General features: G+C 47.4%; 2 protein-coding genes across 3 annotated transcripts in view; both read right to left on the minus strand.

Moving 5' to 3' along the window:
• Nucleotides 1-15,654, minus strand: part of LOC137320706 (polymeric immunoglobulin receptor-like) — a 788,493-nt gene that overhangs the window by 655,884 nt on the left and 116,955 nt on the right. The window lies entirely within an intron of this gene.
• The window catches only part of LOC137320705 (dual specificity testis-specific protein kinase 1-like), a 119,830-nt gene that overhangs the window by 44,437 nt on the left and 59,739 nt on the right, over nucleotides 1-15,654 (minus strand). The window contains exons 4-5 of the mRNA XM_067982401.1: nucleotides 5,488-5,634; nucleotides 2,143-2,225 (exon numbers count right to left, since the gene is read on the minus strand). Coding sequence (XP_067838502.1) covers nucleotides 2,143-2,225; nucleotides 5,488-5,634 — 230 coding nt within the window. The remainder of the gene's footprint in view (nucleotides 1-2,142; nucleotides 2,226-5,487; nucleotides 5,635-15,654) is intronic.

Genomic DNA, 15,654 nt, shown 5'->3' on the forward strand with positions numbered 1-15,654 from the left:
CTAGTTGCCTCAACTACTCCTTGTGGTAGCGAGTTCCACATTAACCACTTACTGGGTAAAGAAGGTTCTTCTGAATTCTTTAATGGATTTATTAGTGATTATCTTATATTTATGGCCCCTAGTTTTGGACTCCCCCATAAATGGAAACACCTTCTCTACGTCTACCCCATCAAATCCTTTCATAATCTTAAAGACCTCTTATTTTCTTATTGTCAATCTTTTGAATTCTCTACCCCAGAGGGCTGTGGATGCTCAGTCGTTGAGTATATTCAAGGCTGAGATCGATAGATTTTTGGAATCTGAGGGAATCAAGGGATATGGGGATTGGGCAGGAAAGTGGAGTTGAGGTAGAAGATCAGCCATGATCTGATTGAATGGCAGAACAGGCTCGAGGGGCCGTATGGCCTACTCCTGCTCCTATTTCTTATGTTCTATCAAGTCACCCCTCAGTCTTCTCTTTTCTAGAGAAAAGGCCCCCAGCCTGTTCAGACTTTCCTGATAGGTATAACCTCTCAGTTCTGGTATCATCCTTGTGAATCTTTTTTGCACCTTCTCCGGTGCCTCTATATCCTTTTTATAATATGGAGACCAGAATCCTCGCGGAATGCTCACTCTTACTTGCTGGTAAGTGGGCTAATCAGGGTCAGCCATGGCTCAGTGGGCAGCACTCTTGTCTCTGAGTTTTTTTTAATTCGTTCATGGGATGTGGGCGTCGCTGACGAGGCCAGCATTTATTGCCCATCCCTAATTGCCCTTGAGAAGGTGGTGGTGAGCCGCCTTCTTGAACCGCTGCAGTCCGTGTGGTGAAGGTTCTCCCACAGTGCTGTTAGGAAGGGAGTTCCAGGATTTTGACCCAGCGACGATGAAGGAACGGCAATATATTTCCAAGTCGGGATGGTGTGTGACTTGGAGGGGAACGTGCAGGTGGTGTTGTTCCCATGCGCCTGCTGCTCTTGTCCTTCTAGGTGGTAGAGGTCGCGGGTTTGGGAGGTGCTGTCGAAGAAGCCTTGGCGAGTTGCTGCAGTGCATCCTGTGGATGGTGCACACTGCAGCCACAGTGCGCCGGTGGTGAAGGGAGTGAATGTTTAGGGTGGTGGATGGGGTGCCAATCAAGCGGGCTGCTTTATCTTGGATGGTGTCGAGCTTCTTGAGTGTTGTTGGAGCTGCACTCATCCAGGCAAGTGGAGAGTATTCCATCACACTCCTGACTTGTGCCTTGTAGATGGTGGAAAGGCTTTGGGGAGTCAGGAGGTGAGTCACTCGCCGCAGAATACCCAGCCTCTGACCTGCTCTCGTAGCCACAGTATTTATATGGCTGGTCCAGTTCAGTTTCTGGTCAATGGTGACCCCCAGGATGTTGATGGTGGGGGATTCGGCGATGGTGATGCCGTTGAATGTCAAGGGGAGGTGGTTAGACTCTCTCTTGTTGGACATGGTCATTGCCTGGCACTTATCTGGCGCGAATGTTACTTGCCACTTATGAGCCCAAGCCTGGATGTTGTCCAGGTCTTGCTGCATGCGGGCTCGGACTGCTTCATTATCTGAGGGGTTGCGAATGGAACTGAACACTGTGCAGTCATCAGAGAACATCCCCATTTCTGACCTTATGATGGAGGGAAGGTCATTGATGAAGCAGCTGAAGATGGTTGGGCCTAGGACACTGCCCTGAGGAACTCCTGCAGCAATGCCCTGGGGCTGAGATGATTGGCCTCCAACAACCACTACCATCTTCAGAAGGTTGTGGGTTCAAGTCCCACTCCACAGACTTGAGCACAAAGCTTATGCTGATACTCGAATGCAGTATTGCGGGCGCACTGTGCTGTCTTTTGTGTGAAATGTTAAACCAATGCCCCATCTGCCCATTCAGGTGGACTTAAAAGATCCCAAGGCACTATGTTGAAGAATCCTGGTATTCTGGGCCAATATTTATCCCTCAACCAACATCACTAATACTCATTATCACATCGCTGTTTGTGGGATCTTGCTGTGCACAAATTGGCTGCTGCGCTTCCTACATTACAATAGTGACTACACTTCAAAAAGTGCTTCATTGGCTGTAAAGCGTTTTGGGACGTCCTGAGGTTGTGAAAGGCGCTGTAGAAATACAAGTTTTAGTTCTTTAGCTAGAAGGCCGTGACTCACCTGTAGTTTGGGATTTTCTCTGAAAGGCCGAAATCTCCCACCACAGCTGTGTAGGACTTCTCCTCACACTTCACCAAGCAATTCTGAAAGGAAAACAGAGGAATATTCCATAAGATCTGGATTCACAACACCCCCCTTTAAATGAATGGGGTGGTGGCGGAGGGGGTTGCTTTGTGGGTTTCGCCCAGGGTGGATATGCTTTCAGACCAAACTTAAGACATTGTTGCACGCCGTATGTCATTAGTGAGTGGTCCCATTGATATAGACATTGGAAATGGAGCATCAAATCGTTCATTGAGCAACATCTGAATGGCGGTTCCGGGTCTGGGGCTGGTGATCAGAGTCCATTAACCCCACCTTCCCCTCCCTCCCCCAGTGCAAACAGGGTGAACTCCAAACAAAAGCAGACTCTTCACTCAGTACCACAACCACCTCCCAACCCGTGACCTCCACCACCTCGAAGGTCAAGGGCAGCAGGTGCATGTGACACCATCACCACCAAGTTCCCCTTCAAGTCACACACCATCCCGACTTGGAAATATATCGGCCGTTCCTTCATCGTCGCTGGGTCAAAATCCTGGAACTCCCTTCCTAACAGCACTGTGGGAGAACCTTCACCACACGGACTGCAGCGGTTCAAGAAGGCGGCTCACCACCACCTTCTCAAGGGCAATTAGGGATGGGCAATAAATGCTGGTCTTGCCAGCAACGCTCAAATCCCAAGAATGAATTTTAAGAAACAGTGGAACCAGCCCTGCATTATTAATAGGCTGGCTTAACATTAGGAACAGGAGTAGGCCATTCAGCCCCTCAAGTCTGCTCTACTCTTGACGTCTATCTTGACTGATCTGTACCTCAACTCCATTTAACCGCCATTGCTCCATATCCCTGGATACCCTTACCCAGTAAAAATCAACTGACGCCCAGGATCTACAGCCTTTTGGGGGGGGAAGAGTGTTCCAGATTTCCACAAACTTTTATGTGTAAAAGTGCTTCCTGATTTCACTCCTGAACGGCCTGGTTCTAATTTTAAGATTATGCCCCCTTGTTCTTGATTCCCCCACCGGAGGAAATAGTTTCTCCGTATCTACCCTATCAAATCATTTTATAATTTTAAACACCCCTCAACCTTCTAAACTCAAGGGAACACAATCCATTAAAAAAAAAATTCATTCTCATGATGTGGACGTTCCTGGCAAGGCCGGCATCCCTAGATACCCTGAAAAGGTGATGGTGGGCCTTCTTGAACCGCAATGGGTGACTTGCTAGGCCACTTCAGAAGGCAGTTAAGAGTCAACCACCTTGGCGTGGGACTGGAGTCACATATAGGCCCAGACCGGGTAAGGACGGCAGGTTTCCTTCCCTAAAGGACATTAGTGAACCAGTTGGGTTTTTACGACAATCCGACATCTTCATGGTCACTTTTACTGATAGCAGATTTTTATTTCCAGATTTCTAGAACTGGATGCAAAGTCTCAAACTGCCATGGTGTGATTTGAACTCACGGCCTCTGGATTATTAGCCCAGCAGCGTTACATAACTACATGCAACCTCGTCCTCAGTCTACTCCCTGTCCCTGGCCACCTTGATGGCCCAGATACTTATATTTAATTACTGGAGCTTGTATCATCTGAGATCGTTCCATCGTGTAAGGAAATTCCCCAGCCTTTAAAACTCAACGAGGAGTCTTTCTAATTAACACAGTGACTTTCTAAAAGGGAAAGTTCTGGATTAATGGTCAGGGAGCACTTCTTCACAAAGAGAAGGGTCAATACCTGGATTGGAGCCCAGGGTAGGGTAAAGTGGGGCAAAAACTCCGCGGAGTCTCTTAGACGCCGTGATGGGGGTGATCATCGGTTTCGATGGAGGGGTGAGCTAGATGGGCCCAATGGCCTCGCTCATCTCTGCGACATCAGCAACCTAAATGCCGGGGAGCCTGCTCGCAAAGGGCAGGTCAGGGACTCCAAATGAAAAGACGAATGGTATAAAAATCAACTCATCCAGCCGTGGCAGGACCGGAGACGATTATCGAGTTACATTGAGCCTACAGCACAGAAGCAGGCCATTCGGCCCAACGGGTGCGTACCGGTGTTAATGCTCCAAACGAGCCTCCTCCCTCCCTACTTCATCTCACCCTATATGCATATCCTTCTATTCCTTTCTCCCTCGTGTGTTTTGTCGTAAGTTGGACAGCCTGGTGGTGAAGGATTGAATACTACAGCCTGATCTTCAGTTGCTTCCAAGCCTTTATTCACAGAGATCCACATTACCCACTCCACACCCTAGATAAGCTCTTATATAAATGGATACAACTGATACACACCACCTGAATCCAATTAACACTAATTGATATAAATCCTATGGATGCAATTAACATGTTTATCCAGCTTCCCCTTAAATGTATCTATGCTATTTGCCTCAACTACTCCTTGTGGTAGCGAGTTCCACATTCTCACCACTCTTTGGGTAAAGAAGTTTCTCCTGAATTCCCTATTGGATTTATTAGTGACTATCTTATATTTATGACCTCTAGTTATACAGAGCCTGCGCTTAATACAACTTTAAAAATGGTTACGTTCTAAGCTCACCACATCTGCAAACATTGCCCTTCAGTAGAAGGTGGTCACTCTAGGGTTTGTACTGTAGCCCTGACTTTAAAAGTGGGGGAGGAGAGGAATGGTCCAGGTTAAGGAAGTAGCCCTGGACCCTCGAAGATCAGGTCAATTTTTTTTTAAATTCCAGGATCGGCCCTGTTACACAGGGAGCTGAAGGGGGTCTCCGGGGGGGGTTGGGGGGAGAGGGAGACTTTGCCCCCTCCCCCCCTCAACCACCACCCCGATGCCCTCTCACCCCATGACAATGAGGTGCCCCCTCCCGCAAACTCAAAACACAGGTGGAGCTGCAACCATAGACTCTAACAGCACAGGAGGAGGCCATTCAGCCCATCGTGCCTGTGCCGGCTCTTTGAAGGAGCTCTCCAATTAGTCCCATTTCCCTGCTTTTTCCCCCAATAGCCCTGCAACTTTTTCCCCTCCAAGTATTTATCCAATTCCCTTTTGAAAGTTACTAGTGAATCTGATTCCACCACCCTTTCAGGCAGTGCATTCCAGATCATAATAACTTGCTGAATAAAATAATCTCTCTTCATTTCCCCTCTGGCTTTTTTGCCAATTATCTTAAATCTGTGTCCTCTGGTTACCGACCCTCCCGCCACTGGAAACATTTAAGAACCAATTAGATGCAGCAACGGAGGGACTGACTGCATGGCTCGTTCTGGATGGATGAGCTATGGTGAGTTCGAATGGCCTTCCTGATCCATAACCACCTTCCCTTTGGTTTCTGTACCTTTGATGTCAAGTCCCGATGGAAGATCCCCTTGGAGTGCAGGTAGCACAGGCCGTTCGCAATGTCCAGCGCCAATCTGATCCGGTCCGACCAAGAGAGATACTCGGTGCTGCCCAGTACCTGCTCGAGGCTCCCTCCATTGATATACTGAGCGAAAGAACAAAGAAAGGCCTCAATTAATGGATTGTGTTCACCGAACCATCGGTGTGTCTGAAGTCTTCACACACATTTATCCGGAACTATCTACAATACAAGACAAAGTCAGCTCCTGGAAATGTAAAATAAATCCAATATTCAGTAGAAACTTCTTTACCCAGAGAGTGGTGAGAATGTAGAACTCGCTCCCACAAGGAGTAGTTGAGGTGAATAGCATGGATACATTTAAGGGGAAGCTCGATAAACACATGAGGGAGAAAGGAATAGAAGGATATGTTGATGGGGTGAGATGAAGAGGGGTGGGAGGGGACTCTTGTGGAACATAAACACCGGCACAGACCAGTTGGGCTGAATGGCCTGTTTCTGTGCTGTAAATTCTATGTAAAATGAAAGTATGGAAAATCCTGTGGGATTGGGCTCACAAAATTCCAGATATACATCCCAGCAAACAAAGCTCAGAGCCAGAAGTGTGCCTTTGTAGAATTTAGCCTCTACAATAAAATGGAACGATTCACTCCCGTCTGGTACTGTACGGCCCGTGTGTGTCTCAGTGCCAGCTCCAGTACATGTACAGTACATAATGGATATAAAGCATCAGAGTTACATGCGACATGATGCATGTGATATATGTACCTTAGTCAGCCTTTACCCAGTGTGTCAGGTTGCTTAGGAAGAAGTGACAATGGAAGAGACTTATCTGTGTGAGCTAAGCAGCCCAGCACTTACATTGCTGTCCTAGATTCATCCGCCAGCTCACTGCACCCCCTGACCCCTGCATCCGTCCATTGCCTGAGTCTAGCCTCACTGCCTGGCTTTGCCTTTGCCCAAGGTTGACCCCTCTCTGACCTCTGCCTCACTACTTACAGCTCAGACCCCCTCTCCCCCAAAACTCTCCGCTCATGCCCCAAACTAGGCCCTTCCATCTACGCACTTCACAGCTCTGAGCCCCCTCCTCCCCCCGACCCCCATGGGGCTTGAGAGGGACCGGTCTTGGAGCAAGAAGGCTTGGATTGGTGGAGGGGATGAAGCTGGATATAGTCAGTTAGGAAAGGCTAGGAGAAGGAGCCAGGCTTGGGGCAGTAAGGAGGGTAGGGGATTGAGAGGAGGGGGTTTGGACAGTAAGGAGGGTAGGGGATTGAGAGGAGGGAGTTTGGACAGTAAGGGGGTAAGGGACTGAGAGGAGGGGGTTTGGACAGTATGGAGGGTAGGGGACTGAGAGGAGGGGGTTTGGACAGTATGGAGGGTAGGGGACTGGGAGGAGGGGGTTTGGACAGTAAGGTGGGTAGGGGACTGGGAAGAGGGGGCTTGGACAGTAAGGTGGGTAGGGAACTGGGAGGTGGGGGTGGGGTTCGTCTCAGTAGAGGAGTTGAAATTCAGCTTGTCTGGGGGCTTGAGTGGGGATTGACTCGCTGGAGTGACCTGCTCATTCTACGGCTGTCTGCTGATCTCCCCAGTGTCCTGGCCAACTGTGAAAGGTCCACTATACCTCAGGCCTCTGCCCACACACACGACCTGTTACTGGATGAGGGTAGTGTCTTTAATAGAGGATTCTGACAAAGGGGACGGGAGGCGATTCGTGAATAGGAGCGGAAATAAAGCAGTGAAACCCCTGCCTTGCCAATCACTGATTGGGAAGAGAGGGGTCCTCTGTGGAATGGCAGGCTGGCATTCCACAACACGATCCTCAGGAGAAGCACGTTTCCCATTTAACTGGAATCCCAAGAAACGGGCGAGTGATTTATGGGGTCTGTCCAGATGCTGGATTCACAAGTGACTCACCGAGTGATGAGCCAACAGCAACAGATCCCGGCATCTCCCAGAGCCTGAAAAGGCAGTCTGGAGGGAGAGAATCTGCTGGAAGTGTCGGGTGGGAGTTATTTTCATTCCTTGCCATCTTTTTAAGCTGCCTTTTTACAAAAAAAAGAACATCCACCAACTCCCTGACTGCCCCATGCATCAGTGCAAAACTATTTCACCCTTCAGATAACAACATCTTGCATTTATATAGCGCCTTTAATGGAGTAAAACGTCCCGAGGCGCTTCACAGGAGTGATTATCAGACAACAATTTAACACCGAGCCTCATAAGGAGATATTAGGACAGGTGACCAAAAGCTTGGTCAAAGAGGTAGGTTTTAAGGAGGAGGAAGAGGTAGAGAGGCAGAAAGGTTTAGGGAGGGAATTCCAGAGCTCAGGGCCCAGGCAGCTGAAGGCACGGCCGCCAATGGCGGAGCGATTAAAATCGGGGATGTGCGACAGGCCAGAATTGGAGGGGCGCAGAGATCTCGGAGGGTTGTCGGGCTGGAGGAGGTTACAGAGATAGGGAGGGGGGAGGCCGTGGAGGGATTTGAACACAAGGCGGGTGGGAGGAGAGCGTCACAAGCTTTGCCTGTTCCAACCCTCGCTCACCGTCCACACGTGCGTTTCCCGGCAGGAATCGCTGGACTGTGAGCGGGAGTGCTCTCTCCCCTCCAAGAGATGAGACGTTGAACCGAGGCCCCGTCCGCCCTCTCAGGTGGATGTAAAAGATCCCATGACCACTCTTCGAAGAGGAGCAGGGGGAGTTCTCCCCGGTATCCTGGCCATCTGTGAAAGGCCCACAGACAAAGACACACACACACACACACGACCTGTTACTGGATGAGAGGTAGTGATTTTAATAGAAAGATTCGTAGGACTGAGGCCGCGTGTTTAATTAGACAGACTGTTACTAACAGTTTGCCAATTTTTATTTATTTTTTTACTGCTTGGCTAAATCCGAAGCTCTCTTTCTCATTATTTTTTAATCGCCTGCCCGGGGATATTTATTCTCCTGGGAGCAGGAAAGTGTTTAACCATTTGAGACAAGCTTGCAGGAACCTTTCCTCCAAATGGAAGTGTAAAGAATTCCAGGCTCTTCCATTTGCTAATTCCCAAGACCCTTCTGAGCAATAAACTCCGCCTGCCCCCCTAACCACCACCCCCCCCCCCCAGTCAGAGAGATGGCCAGTTTGTTGGCCTCAGGCTTTCGGATAAGATGTTAAAAACAGAGGCCCCGTCTGCCCTCTTAGGTGGACATAAAAGATCCCACGGCCACTATTTCGAAAAAGAGCAGGTGAGTTCTCACTGCTGTTTGTGGGATCTTGCTGTGTGCAAATTGGCTGCCCCGTTTGCTACATTACAACAATGACCACACTTCAAAAAGTACTTAATTGGTTGTAAAGGGCTTTGGGATGTCCTGAGGTTGGGAAAGGCGCTATATAAATGCAAGTCTTTCCTCTTTCACTCAGGCTGTCATTCTCCCTTTCGATTGTACAGGCAGACTCTGCTATTGCTACTTGATCACAGCTTCTGCTACCAATTGACCTGCTCCCTCACGATTCCGGGCATTTTGCAGTTCTCAGGATTTGCCGTCTCTTCCCCTCTTGACTCCATCCTCGGCCCTTTTGGCCGTCCTTAATCGAGCCCGAACAGAGGGCATCCAGTCAGTCAGAACACTGGTGCGAGTCGCTGATTGAATGAGCAGATGGAAACCAGGCCAGTGACTGGAGAGGACCAGACATCTAAAGATTATATCTCACAGCTTCAGGCCATGAACCTCACTTGGATGCGTCTGAATGTACTCGGCAGGCGGTTTAAATAAAAAAAAAACAGTATGAGAAGGGGCAAAAAAAAGAGTCGGTGAAGAAAAAGTTAAGGAGAAAAGAGAGCAAGAGCAGCAAAAGTGAGCGAGAGCAGCAAAAGTGAGCGAGAGCAGGGAAGAGTTAGAGAGAGTAGAGAAAAGAGAGTGTGAGTGAGGGAGTGAGAATCATAGAATCATAGAAGGTTACAGCACGGAATGAGGCTATTCGGCCCATCGAGTCCGTGCTGGCTCTATGCAAGAGCAATCCAGCTAGTCCCACTACCCCGCCCTATCCCCGTAGCCCTGCACATTTTTTCCTTTCAAGTACTTATCCAGTTCCCTTTTGAAGGCCATGATTGAATCTGCCTCCACCACCCCCTCGGGCAGTGCATTCCAGATCCTAACCACTCGCTGTGTAAAGAAGTTTTTTCTCATGTCAACTTTGGTTCTTTTGCCAATCACCTTAAATCTATGTCCTCTGGTTCTTGACCCTTCCGCCAATGGGAACAGTTTCTCTCTATCTACTCTGTCTAGACCCTTCATGATTTTGAATACCTCTATTAAATCTCCTCGCAACCATCTCTGTTCCTAGGAGAACAACCCCAGCTTCTCCAGTCTATCCACATAACTAAAGTCCCTCATCCCTGGAATCATTCTAGTAAATCTCTTCTGCATCCTCTCTAAGGCCTTCACATCTTTCCTAAAGTGCGGTGCCCAGAACTGGACACACTACTCCAGTTGTGGCCAAACCAGTGTTTTATAAAGGTTCATCATGACTTCCTTGCTTTTGTACTCTATGCCTCTATTTATAAAGCCCAGGACCCTGTATGTTTTTTTAATGCTTTCTCAACCTGCCCTGCCACCTTCAACGATTTGTGTACATACACCCCCAGATCTCTCTGTTCCTCCACCCCTTTTAGAGTTGTGCTCTCTAGTTTATATTGCCTCTCCTCATTTTTCCTACAGAAATGTAGCACTTTGCATTTTTCCGCGTTAAACCTCATCTGCCACGTGTCCACCCATTCCACCAGCCTGTCTGTATCCTCTTGAAGTCTATCACTATCCTCCTCACTGTTTGATACCCTTCCAAGTTTAGTGTCATCTGCAAATTTTGAAATTGTGCCCTGTACTCCCCAGTCCAAGTCATTAATATATATCAAGAAAAGCAGTGATCCCAGCACTGACCCCTGGGGAACACCACTGTACACCTCCCTCCAGTCCGAAAAACAACCGTTCGCCACTACTCTCTGTTTCCTGTCATTTAGCCAATTCTGTATCCATGTTGCTATTGTCCCCTTTATTCCATGGGCCGTAATCTTGATAGCAAGCCCACTCAAATGCCTTTTGAAAGTCCATATACACTACATCAACTGCATTGCCCTCATTTACCCTCTCGGTTACCTCATCAAAAAACTCTAACAAGTTGGTTAAACACGATTTACCTTTAACAAATCCATGCTGGCTTTCCCTAATCAATCCCCACTCATCCAAGTGACTGTTAATTCTATCCCGGATTATCGTTTCTAAAAGTTTTCCCACCACTGAGGTTAAACTGACTGGCCTGTAGTTGCTGGGTTTATCTTTACACCCTTTTTTGAACAAGGGTGTAATATTTGCAATTCTCCAGTCCTCCGGCACCACCCCCCGTATCTAAGGATGTTTGGAAGATTATGGCCAGTACCTCCGCAATGTCCACCCTTACTTCCCTCAGCATCCTAGGATGCATCCCATCCGGATCAGGTGACTTATCTATTTTAAGTGCAGCTAACCTTTCTAGTACCTCTTCTTTCTTAATTTTTACCCATCCAGTATCTTAACTATATCTTCCTTTACCGAGACTCTGGCAGTATCTTGGTAAAGACCAATGCAAAGTACTCATTTAGTACATCAGCCATGTCCACTGCCTCCATGAGTAGATTTTCTTTATGGTCCCTAATTGGCCCCAACCCTCCTCTTTCTACCCATTTACTGTTAACATGTTTGCAGAAGACTTTTGGATTCCCTTTTATGTTGTACGCCAGTCTATTCTCATACTCTCTCTTTGCCCCTCTTATATTCTCTCTGGTTCTCACTTGTGTTATCAACCTGACACCTGTCATACAGCCCTTTTTTCCACTTCATCTTACTCTCTATCTCCTTTGTCATCCAGGGAGCTCTGGCTTTAGTTGCCCTACCTTTCTGCCTCGTGGGAATGTACCTACACTGTACCCGAACCATCTCCTCTTTAAAGGCCGCCCACTATTCAATTACAGTTTTGCCTGTCAATCTATGATTCCAATTTACCCCGGGCCAGATCTGTTCTCATCCCACTGAAATTGGCCCTCCTCCAATTGAGTATTTTTACTTTAGAGTGGTCCGTGTCCTTTTCCATAGCTATTCTAAACCTTATGATACTATGATCGCTGTTCCCTAAATGCTCCCCCACTGACACTTGCTCCACTTGGCCCTCCTCATTCCCTCGAACCAAGTCCAGCAATTCCTCCTTCCTCGTTGGGCCAGAAACATACTGGTTGAGAAAGTTATCCCGAAAACATTTCAAAAATTCCTCCCCTTCTTTGTCCCTTATATTATTGTTATCCCAGTCTATATTAGGATAGTTGAAGTCCCCCATTATCACTACTCTATGGCTTTTGCACCTCTCTGTAATTTCCCTGCAAATTTGCTCCTCTTTCTCCTTCCCACTAGTTGGTGGTCTATAGAATACACCCAGTAGTGTAATGGCACCTCTATTGTTTCTTAACTCTAACCAAATAGATTCTGTCCTTGACCCCTCCAGGACATCCTCTCTCTCCAGTACTGTAATATTCTCCTTAATCAATACTGCCACCTCCACTCCTTTTTTCCCTTCCCTATCTTTCCTGAACACCTTGTATCCAGGAATATTTAGTACCCAACCCTGCTCTTTTTTGAGCCAGGTCTCCGTTATCGCCACAACATCGTATTGCCATGTAGCTATTTGTGCCTGCAGCTCACCGACCTTGTTTACCACACTTTGTGCGTTTACACACATGCACTGCAAACCAGTCTTAGACTTTCTTGTACTCTCTCTTAGTCTGATCCCACCTAATACCCTACTATTGTTTTACTCTAGGGCTATCCTTCTCTCCCGATCCTTTGTGCTGCTTGTTTCTCCCGTCCAATGGTACATCCTAGTGCCCATGCCCAGGCTAAATTAGTTTAAACCCACCCCCCGCCCCTATAGCACTAGCGAACCTCCCTGCGAGGACAGTGTAAGAGCGAGAGAGAGCAGGGGAAGAACAGGGAAAACAGAGTGAGACAGCAGCAAAATAGAGTGTTGGAGCAGAGAAAACAGTGAGGGAGGGAGAGAGAGCAGGGAAAACAGAATGAGAGAGCAGGGAAACAGAGAGATAAGGGAAAAGTAGAGTGAGAGCAAGGAGAATAGAGAAAGAGGAAGGATAATAGAGTGAGAGAGAGAGCGAGGGAGGAGGGAGAGTAGAGAGAGAGAGTGAGCGAGAGAGGAGGGAGAGTAGAGCAAGAGAGAGAGAGGAGGGAGAGTAGAGCAAGAGAGAGAGAGGAGGGAGAGTAGAGCGAGAGAAGAGGGAGAATAGAGCAAGAGAGAGAGAGCAGGGAGAATAGAGCGAGAGAGAGCGAGAGAGAGAGCGAGAGGGGAGAGAGAATAGAGCGAGAGAGTGAGCGAGAGAGGAGGGAGAATAGAGTGAGAGAGAGAGAGGAGGGAGAATAGAGTGAGAGAGAGAGGAGGGAGAATAGAGTGAGAGAGGAGGGAGAATTGAGTGAGAGAGAGAGAGGAGGGAGAATAGAGAGAGAGAGAGGAGGGAGAATAGAGAGAGAGAGAGAGGAGGGAGAATAGAGAGAGAGAGAGAGGAGGGAGAATAGAGTAAGAGAGAGAGAGGAGGGAGAATAGAGTGAGAGAGAGGAGGGAGAATAGAGTGAGAGAGAGAGAGAGGGAGAATAGAGAGAGAGAGAGGAGGGAGAATAGAGTGAGAGAGAGAGAGGAGGGAGAATAGAGTGAGAGAGAGAGAGGAGGGAGAAGAGAGAGAGAGAAGAGGAGAATAGAGTGAGAGAGAGAGAGGAGGGAGAAGAGAGAGAGAGAGAGAGAGGGAGAAGAGAGTGAGAGAGAGAGAGGAGGAGAATAGAGTGAGAGAGAGAGAGAGGAGGGAGAAGAGAGTGAGAGAGAGGAGGGAGAATAGAGTGAGAGAGAGAGAGGAGGGAGAAGAGAGAGAGAGAAGAGGGAGAATAGAGTGAGAGAGAGAGAGGAGATAGAGTGAGAGAGAGAGAGAGGAGAATAGAGAGAGAGAGAGGGAGAATAGAGTGAGAGAGAGAGGAGGGAGAAGAGAGAGAGAGAGAGGGAGAATGAGTGAGAGAGTGAGGAGGAGAAGTGAGAGAGAGAGGGAGAAGAGAGTGAGAGTGAGAGAGGAGGGAGAATAGTGTGAGAGTGAGGGAGAGAGGGTGAAGAGAGAGTGAGGAGAGTGAGTGAGAGAGTGAGTGAGATGAGTGAGAGTGGAGGAGAGTTAGGAGAGAGAGAGAGGTGAGATAGGAGAGTGAGTGAGAGGAGGGTGAAGAGTGAGAGAGTGAGGAGGGAGAGTGAGAGTGTGAGAGAGAGGGAGATTGTTGTGTTGTGTGAGTGTGTTGTGAGAGAGTGGTGGTGATTGTGTGTGATGTGTGGTGGGAGTTGTTGGTGTGTGTGTGTGTTGAGTGTGTGGAGGTTGAGTGTGTTGTTGTGTGTTTGTGTGTGTGTGTGGTGTAGTGTGTGTGTGTTGTGAGTGTGTGGGAGTGTGTGTGTGTTGTGTGTGTTTTGTGTGGTTGTGTGTGTTGTGGTTTGTGTGTTGTGTGTGTTTGTGGTTGTTGTGGGTGGTTTGTTTGTGTGGTGTGTGTGTTGTGTTTGTGTGTGTTGTGTGTGTTTGTGTGGTTTTGTGTGTGTGTGTGTTGTGTGTTGTGTGTGTTTTGGTTGTTGTTTGTGTGTGTTGTGTGTGTGTGGGTTGTGTTTTGTGTTGGTGTTGTTGTTTGTGTGTGTGTTGTGTTGTGTGTGTTTGTTGGTGTGTTGTTGGGTTGTGTGTGTGTGTTGTTGTGGTGTGTGTGTGTGGTGGTTTTGTTGTGTTGGTGTGTGTGGTTTTTGTGGTGTTTGTGGTTGTTGTGTGTGTTTGGTTGTGTGTGTGTGTTGGTGTTGTTGGGTTTTGTTGTGTGTGTTTGTGTGTTGTTGTGTTGTGGTTTGTTGTTGTGTTGTGTTGTGTGGTTTGTGTGTTGGTGTTTGTGTTTTTGGGTTGTTGGTTGTGTTGTGTGTTTGTTGGTTTTTTGTGTTTTGTGGTGTGTTGTGTGTGTTGTTTGTGTGGTTGTTGTGTTGTTGTGTTTGTTGTTGTTGTGTTGTGGGTGTGTTGGTTGTTTTGTTGTTGGTGTGTTGTTTGTTGTTGTTGTGGTTGTTGTGGTTTTGTGGTGGTTTTGTTGTTGTGGTGTTTGTTTGGTTGTTGTGTGGTTGTTGGTTGTGTGTTGTGGGTGTTGTGGTTGTGTGTGTGTGTGTTGTGTGGTTTTGTGTTGGTTGTTGGGTGTTTGTGGGTGTTGTGTGTTGTTGTTGGTTTTTTGGTTGTTGTGGTTGTTGTTTGTTTGTTGTGTTGTTTGTTTGTTGTTGTGTTGTGGTGTTGTTGTTTGTGTTGTTTGTTGGTTGTGTGGTTTGTTGTTTGTGTTTGGGTGTTGTTGTGGTTTGTTTTGTTGTTGTTTTTGTTTGTTGTGTTGTGTGTTGTGTTTGTGTTGTTTGTGTGTTGTGTGGTTGGTTGTTTGGTTTGTGTGTGTTGTGTGTTTTGTTGTTGGTTGTTGTTTGTTGTTGTTGTGTTTTTTTTGTGTTTGTGTGTTGGTTTTGTGTTGTTTTGTTGTGTGTTTTGTGTTGTTGTTGTTGTTGTGTTTTGTTTGTTTGTGTTGTTTTTGTTGTTGTTTTGTTGTTGGTTTGTGTGTTGTGTTGTTTGTTGTTTGTGTTTGTTTGTGTGTTTGTTTGTTGTTGTTTTTGTTGTGTGGTAATAGAGGTGTGGGTGAGAGAGATTATTATTATTAGTGTTGTTTTTGTTGATATGTGATTGGGAGGTAGAGTGAGAAAGAAGAGAGAGAGGGAGAGAGAGAGTGGAGAAAGAGAGAGAGAGAGAGAAGAGAGAGAAAGAAGAGAGAGAGAGATAGAGTGGAGAAAGAAGAGAGAGAGATAGAGTGGAGAAAGAAGAGAGAGAGAGAGAGAGAGTGGAGAAAGAGAGAGAGAGAGAGAGAGAGGAGAAAGAAGAGAGATAGAGATAGAGTTGAGAAAGAAGAGAGAGAGATAGAGTGTAGAAAGAAGAGATAGAGAGAGGAGAGAGAGAGTGGAGAAAGAGAGAGAGAGAGAGATAGGAGAGAAGAGATAGAGAGATAGAGTAGAGATAGATAGTGGAGAGAGAGAGAGAGAGAGAGGAGAGAGATAGA

The sequence above is a fragment of the Heptranchias perlo genome, chromosome 4 (genome assembly GCF_035084215.1).
Source record: "Heptranchias perlo isolate sHepPer1 chromosome 4, sHepPer1.hap1, whole genome shotgun sequence".
Classification (NCBI taxonomy): domain Eukaryota; kingdom Metazoa; phylum Chordata; class Chondrichthyes; order Hexanchiformes; family Hexanchidae; genus Heptranchias; species Heptranchias perlo.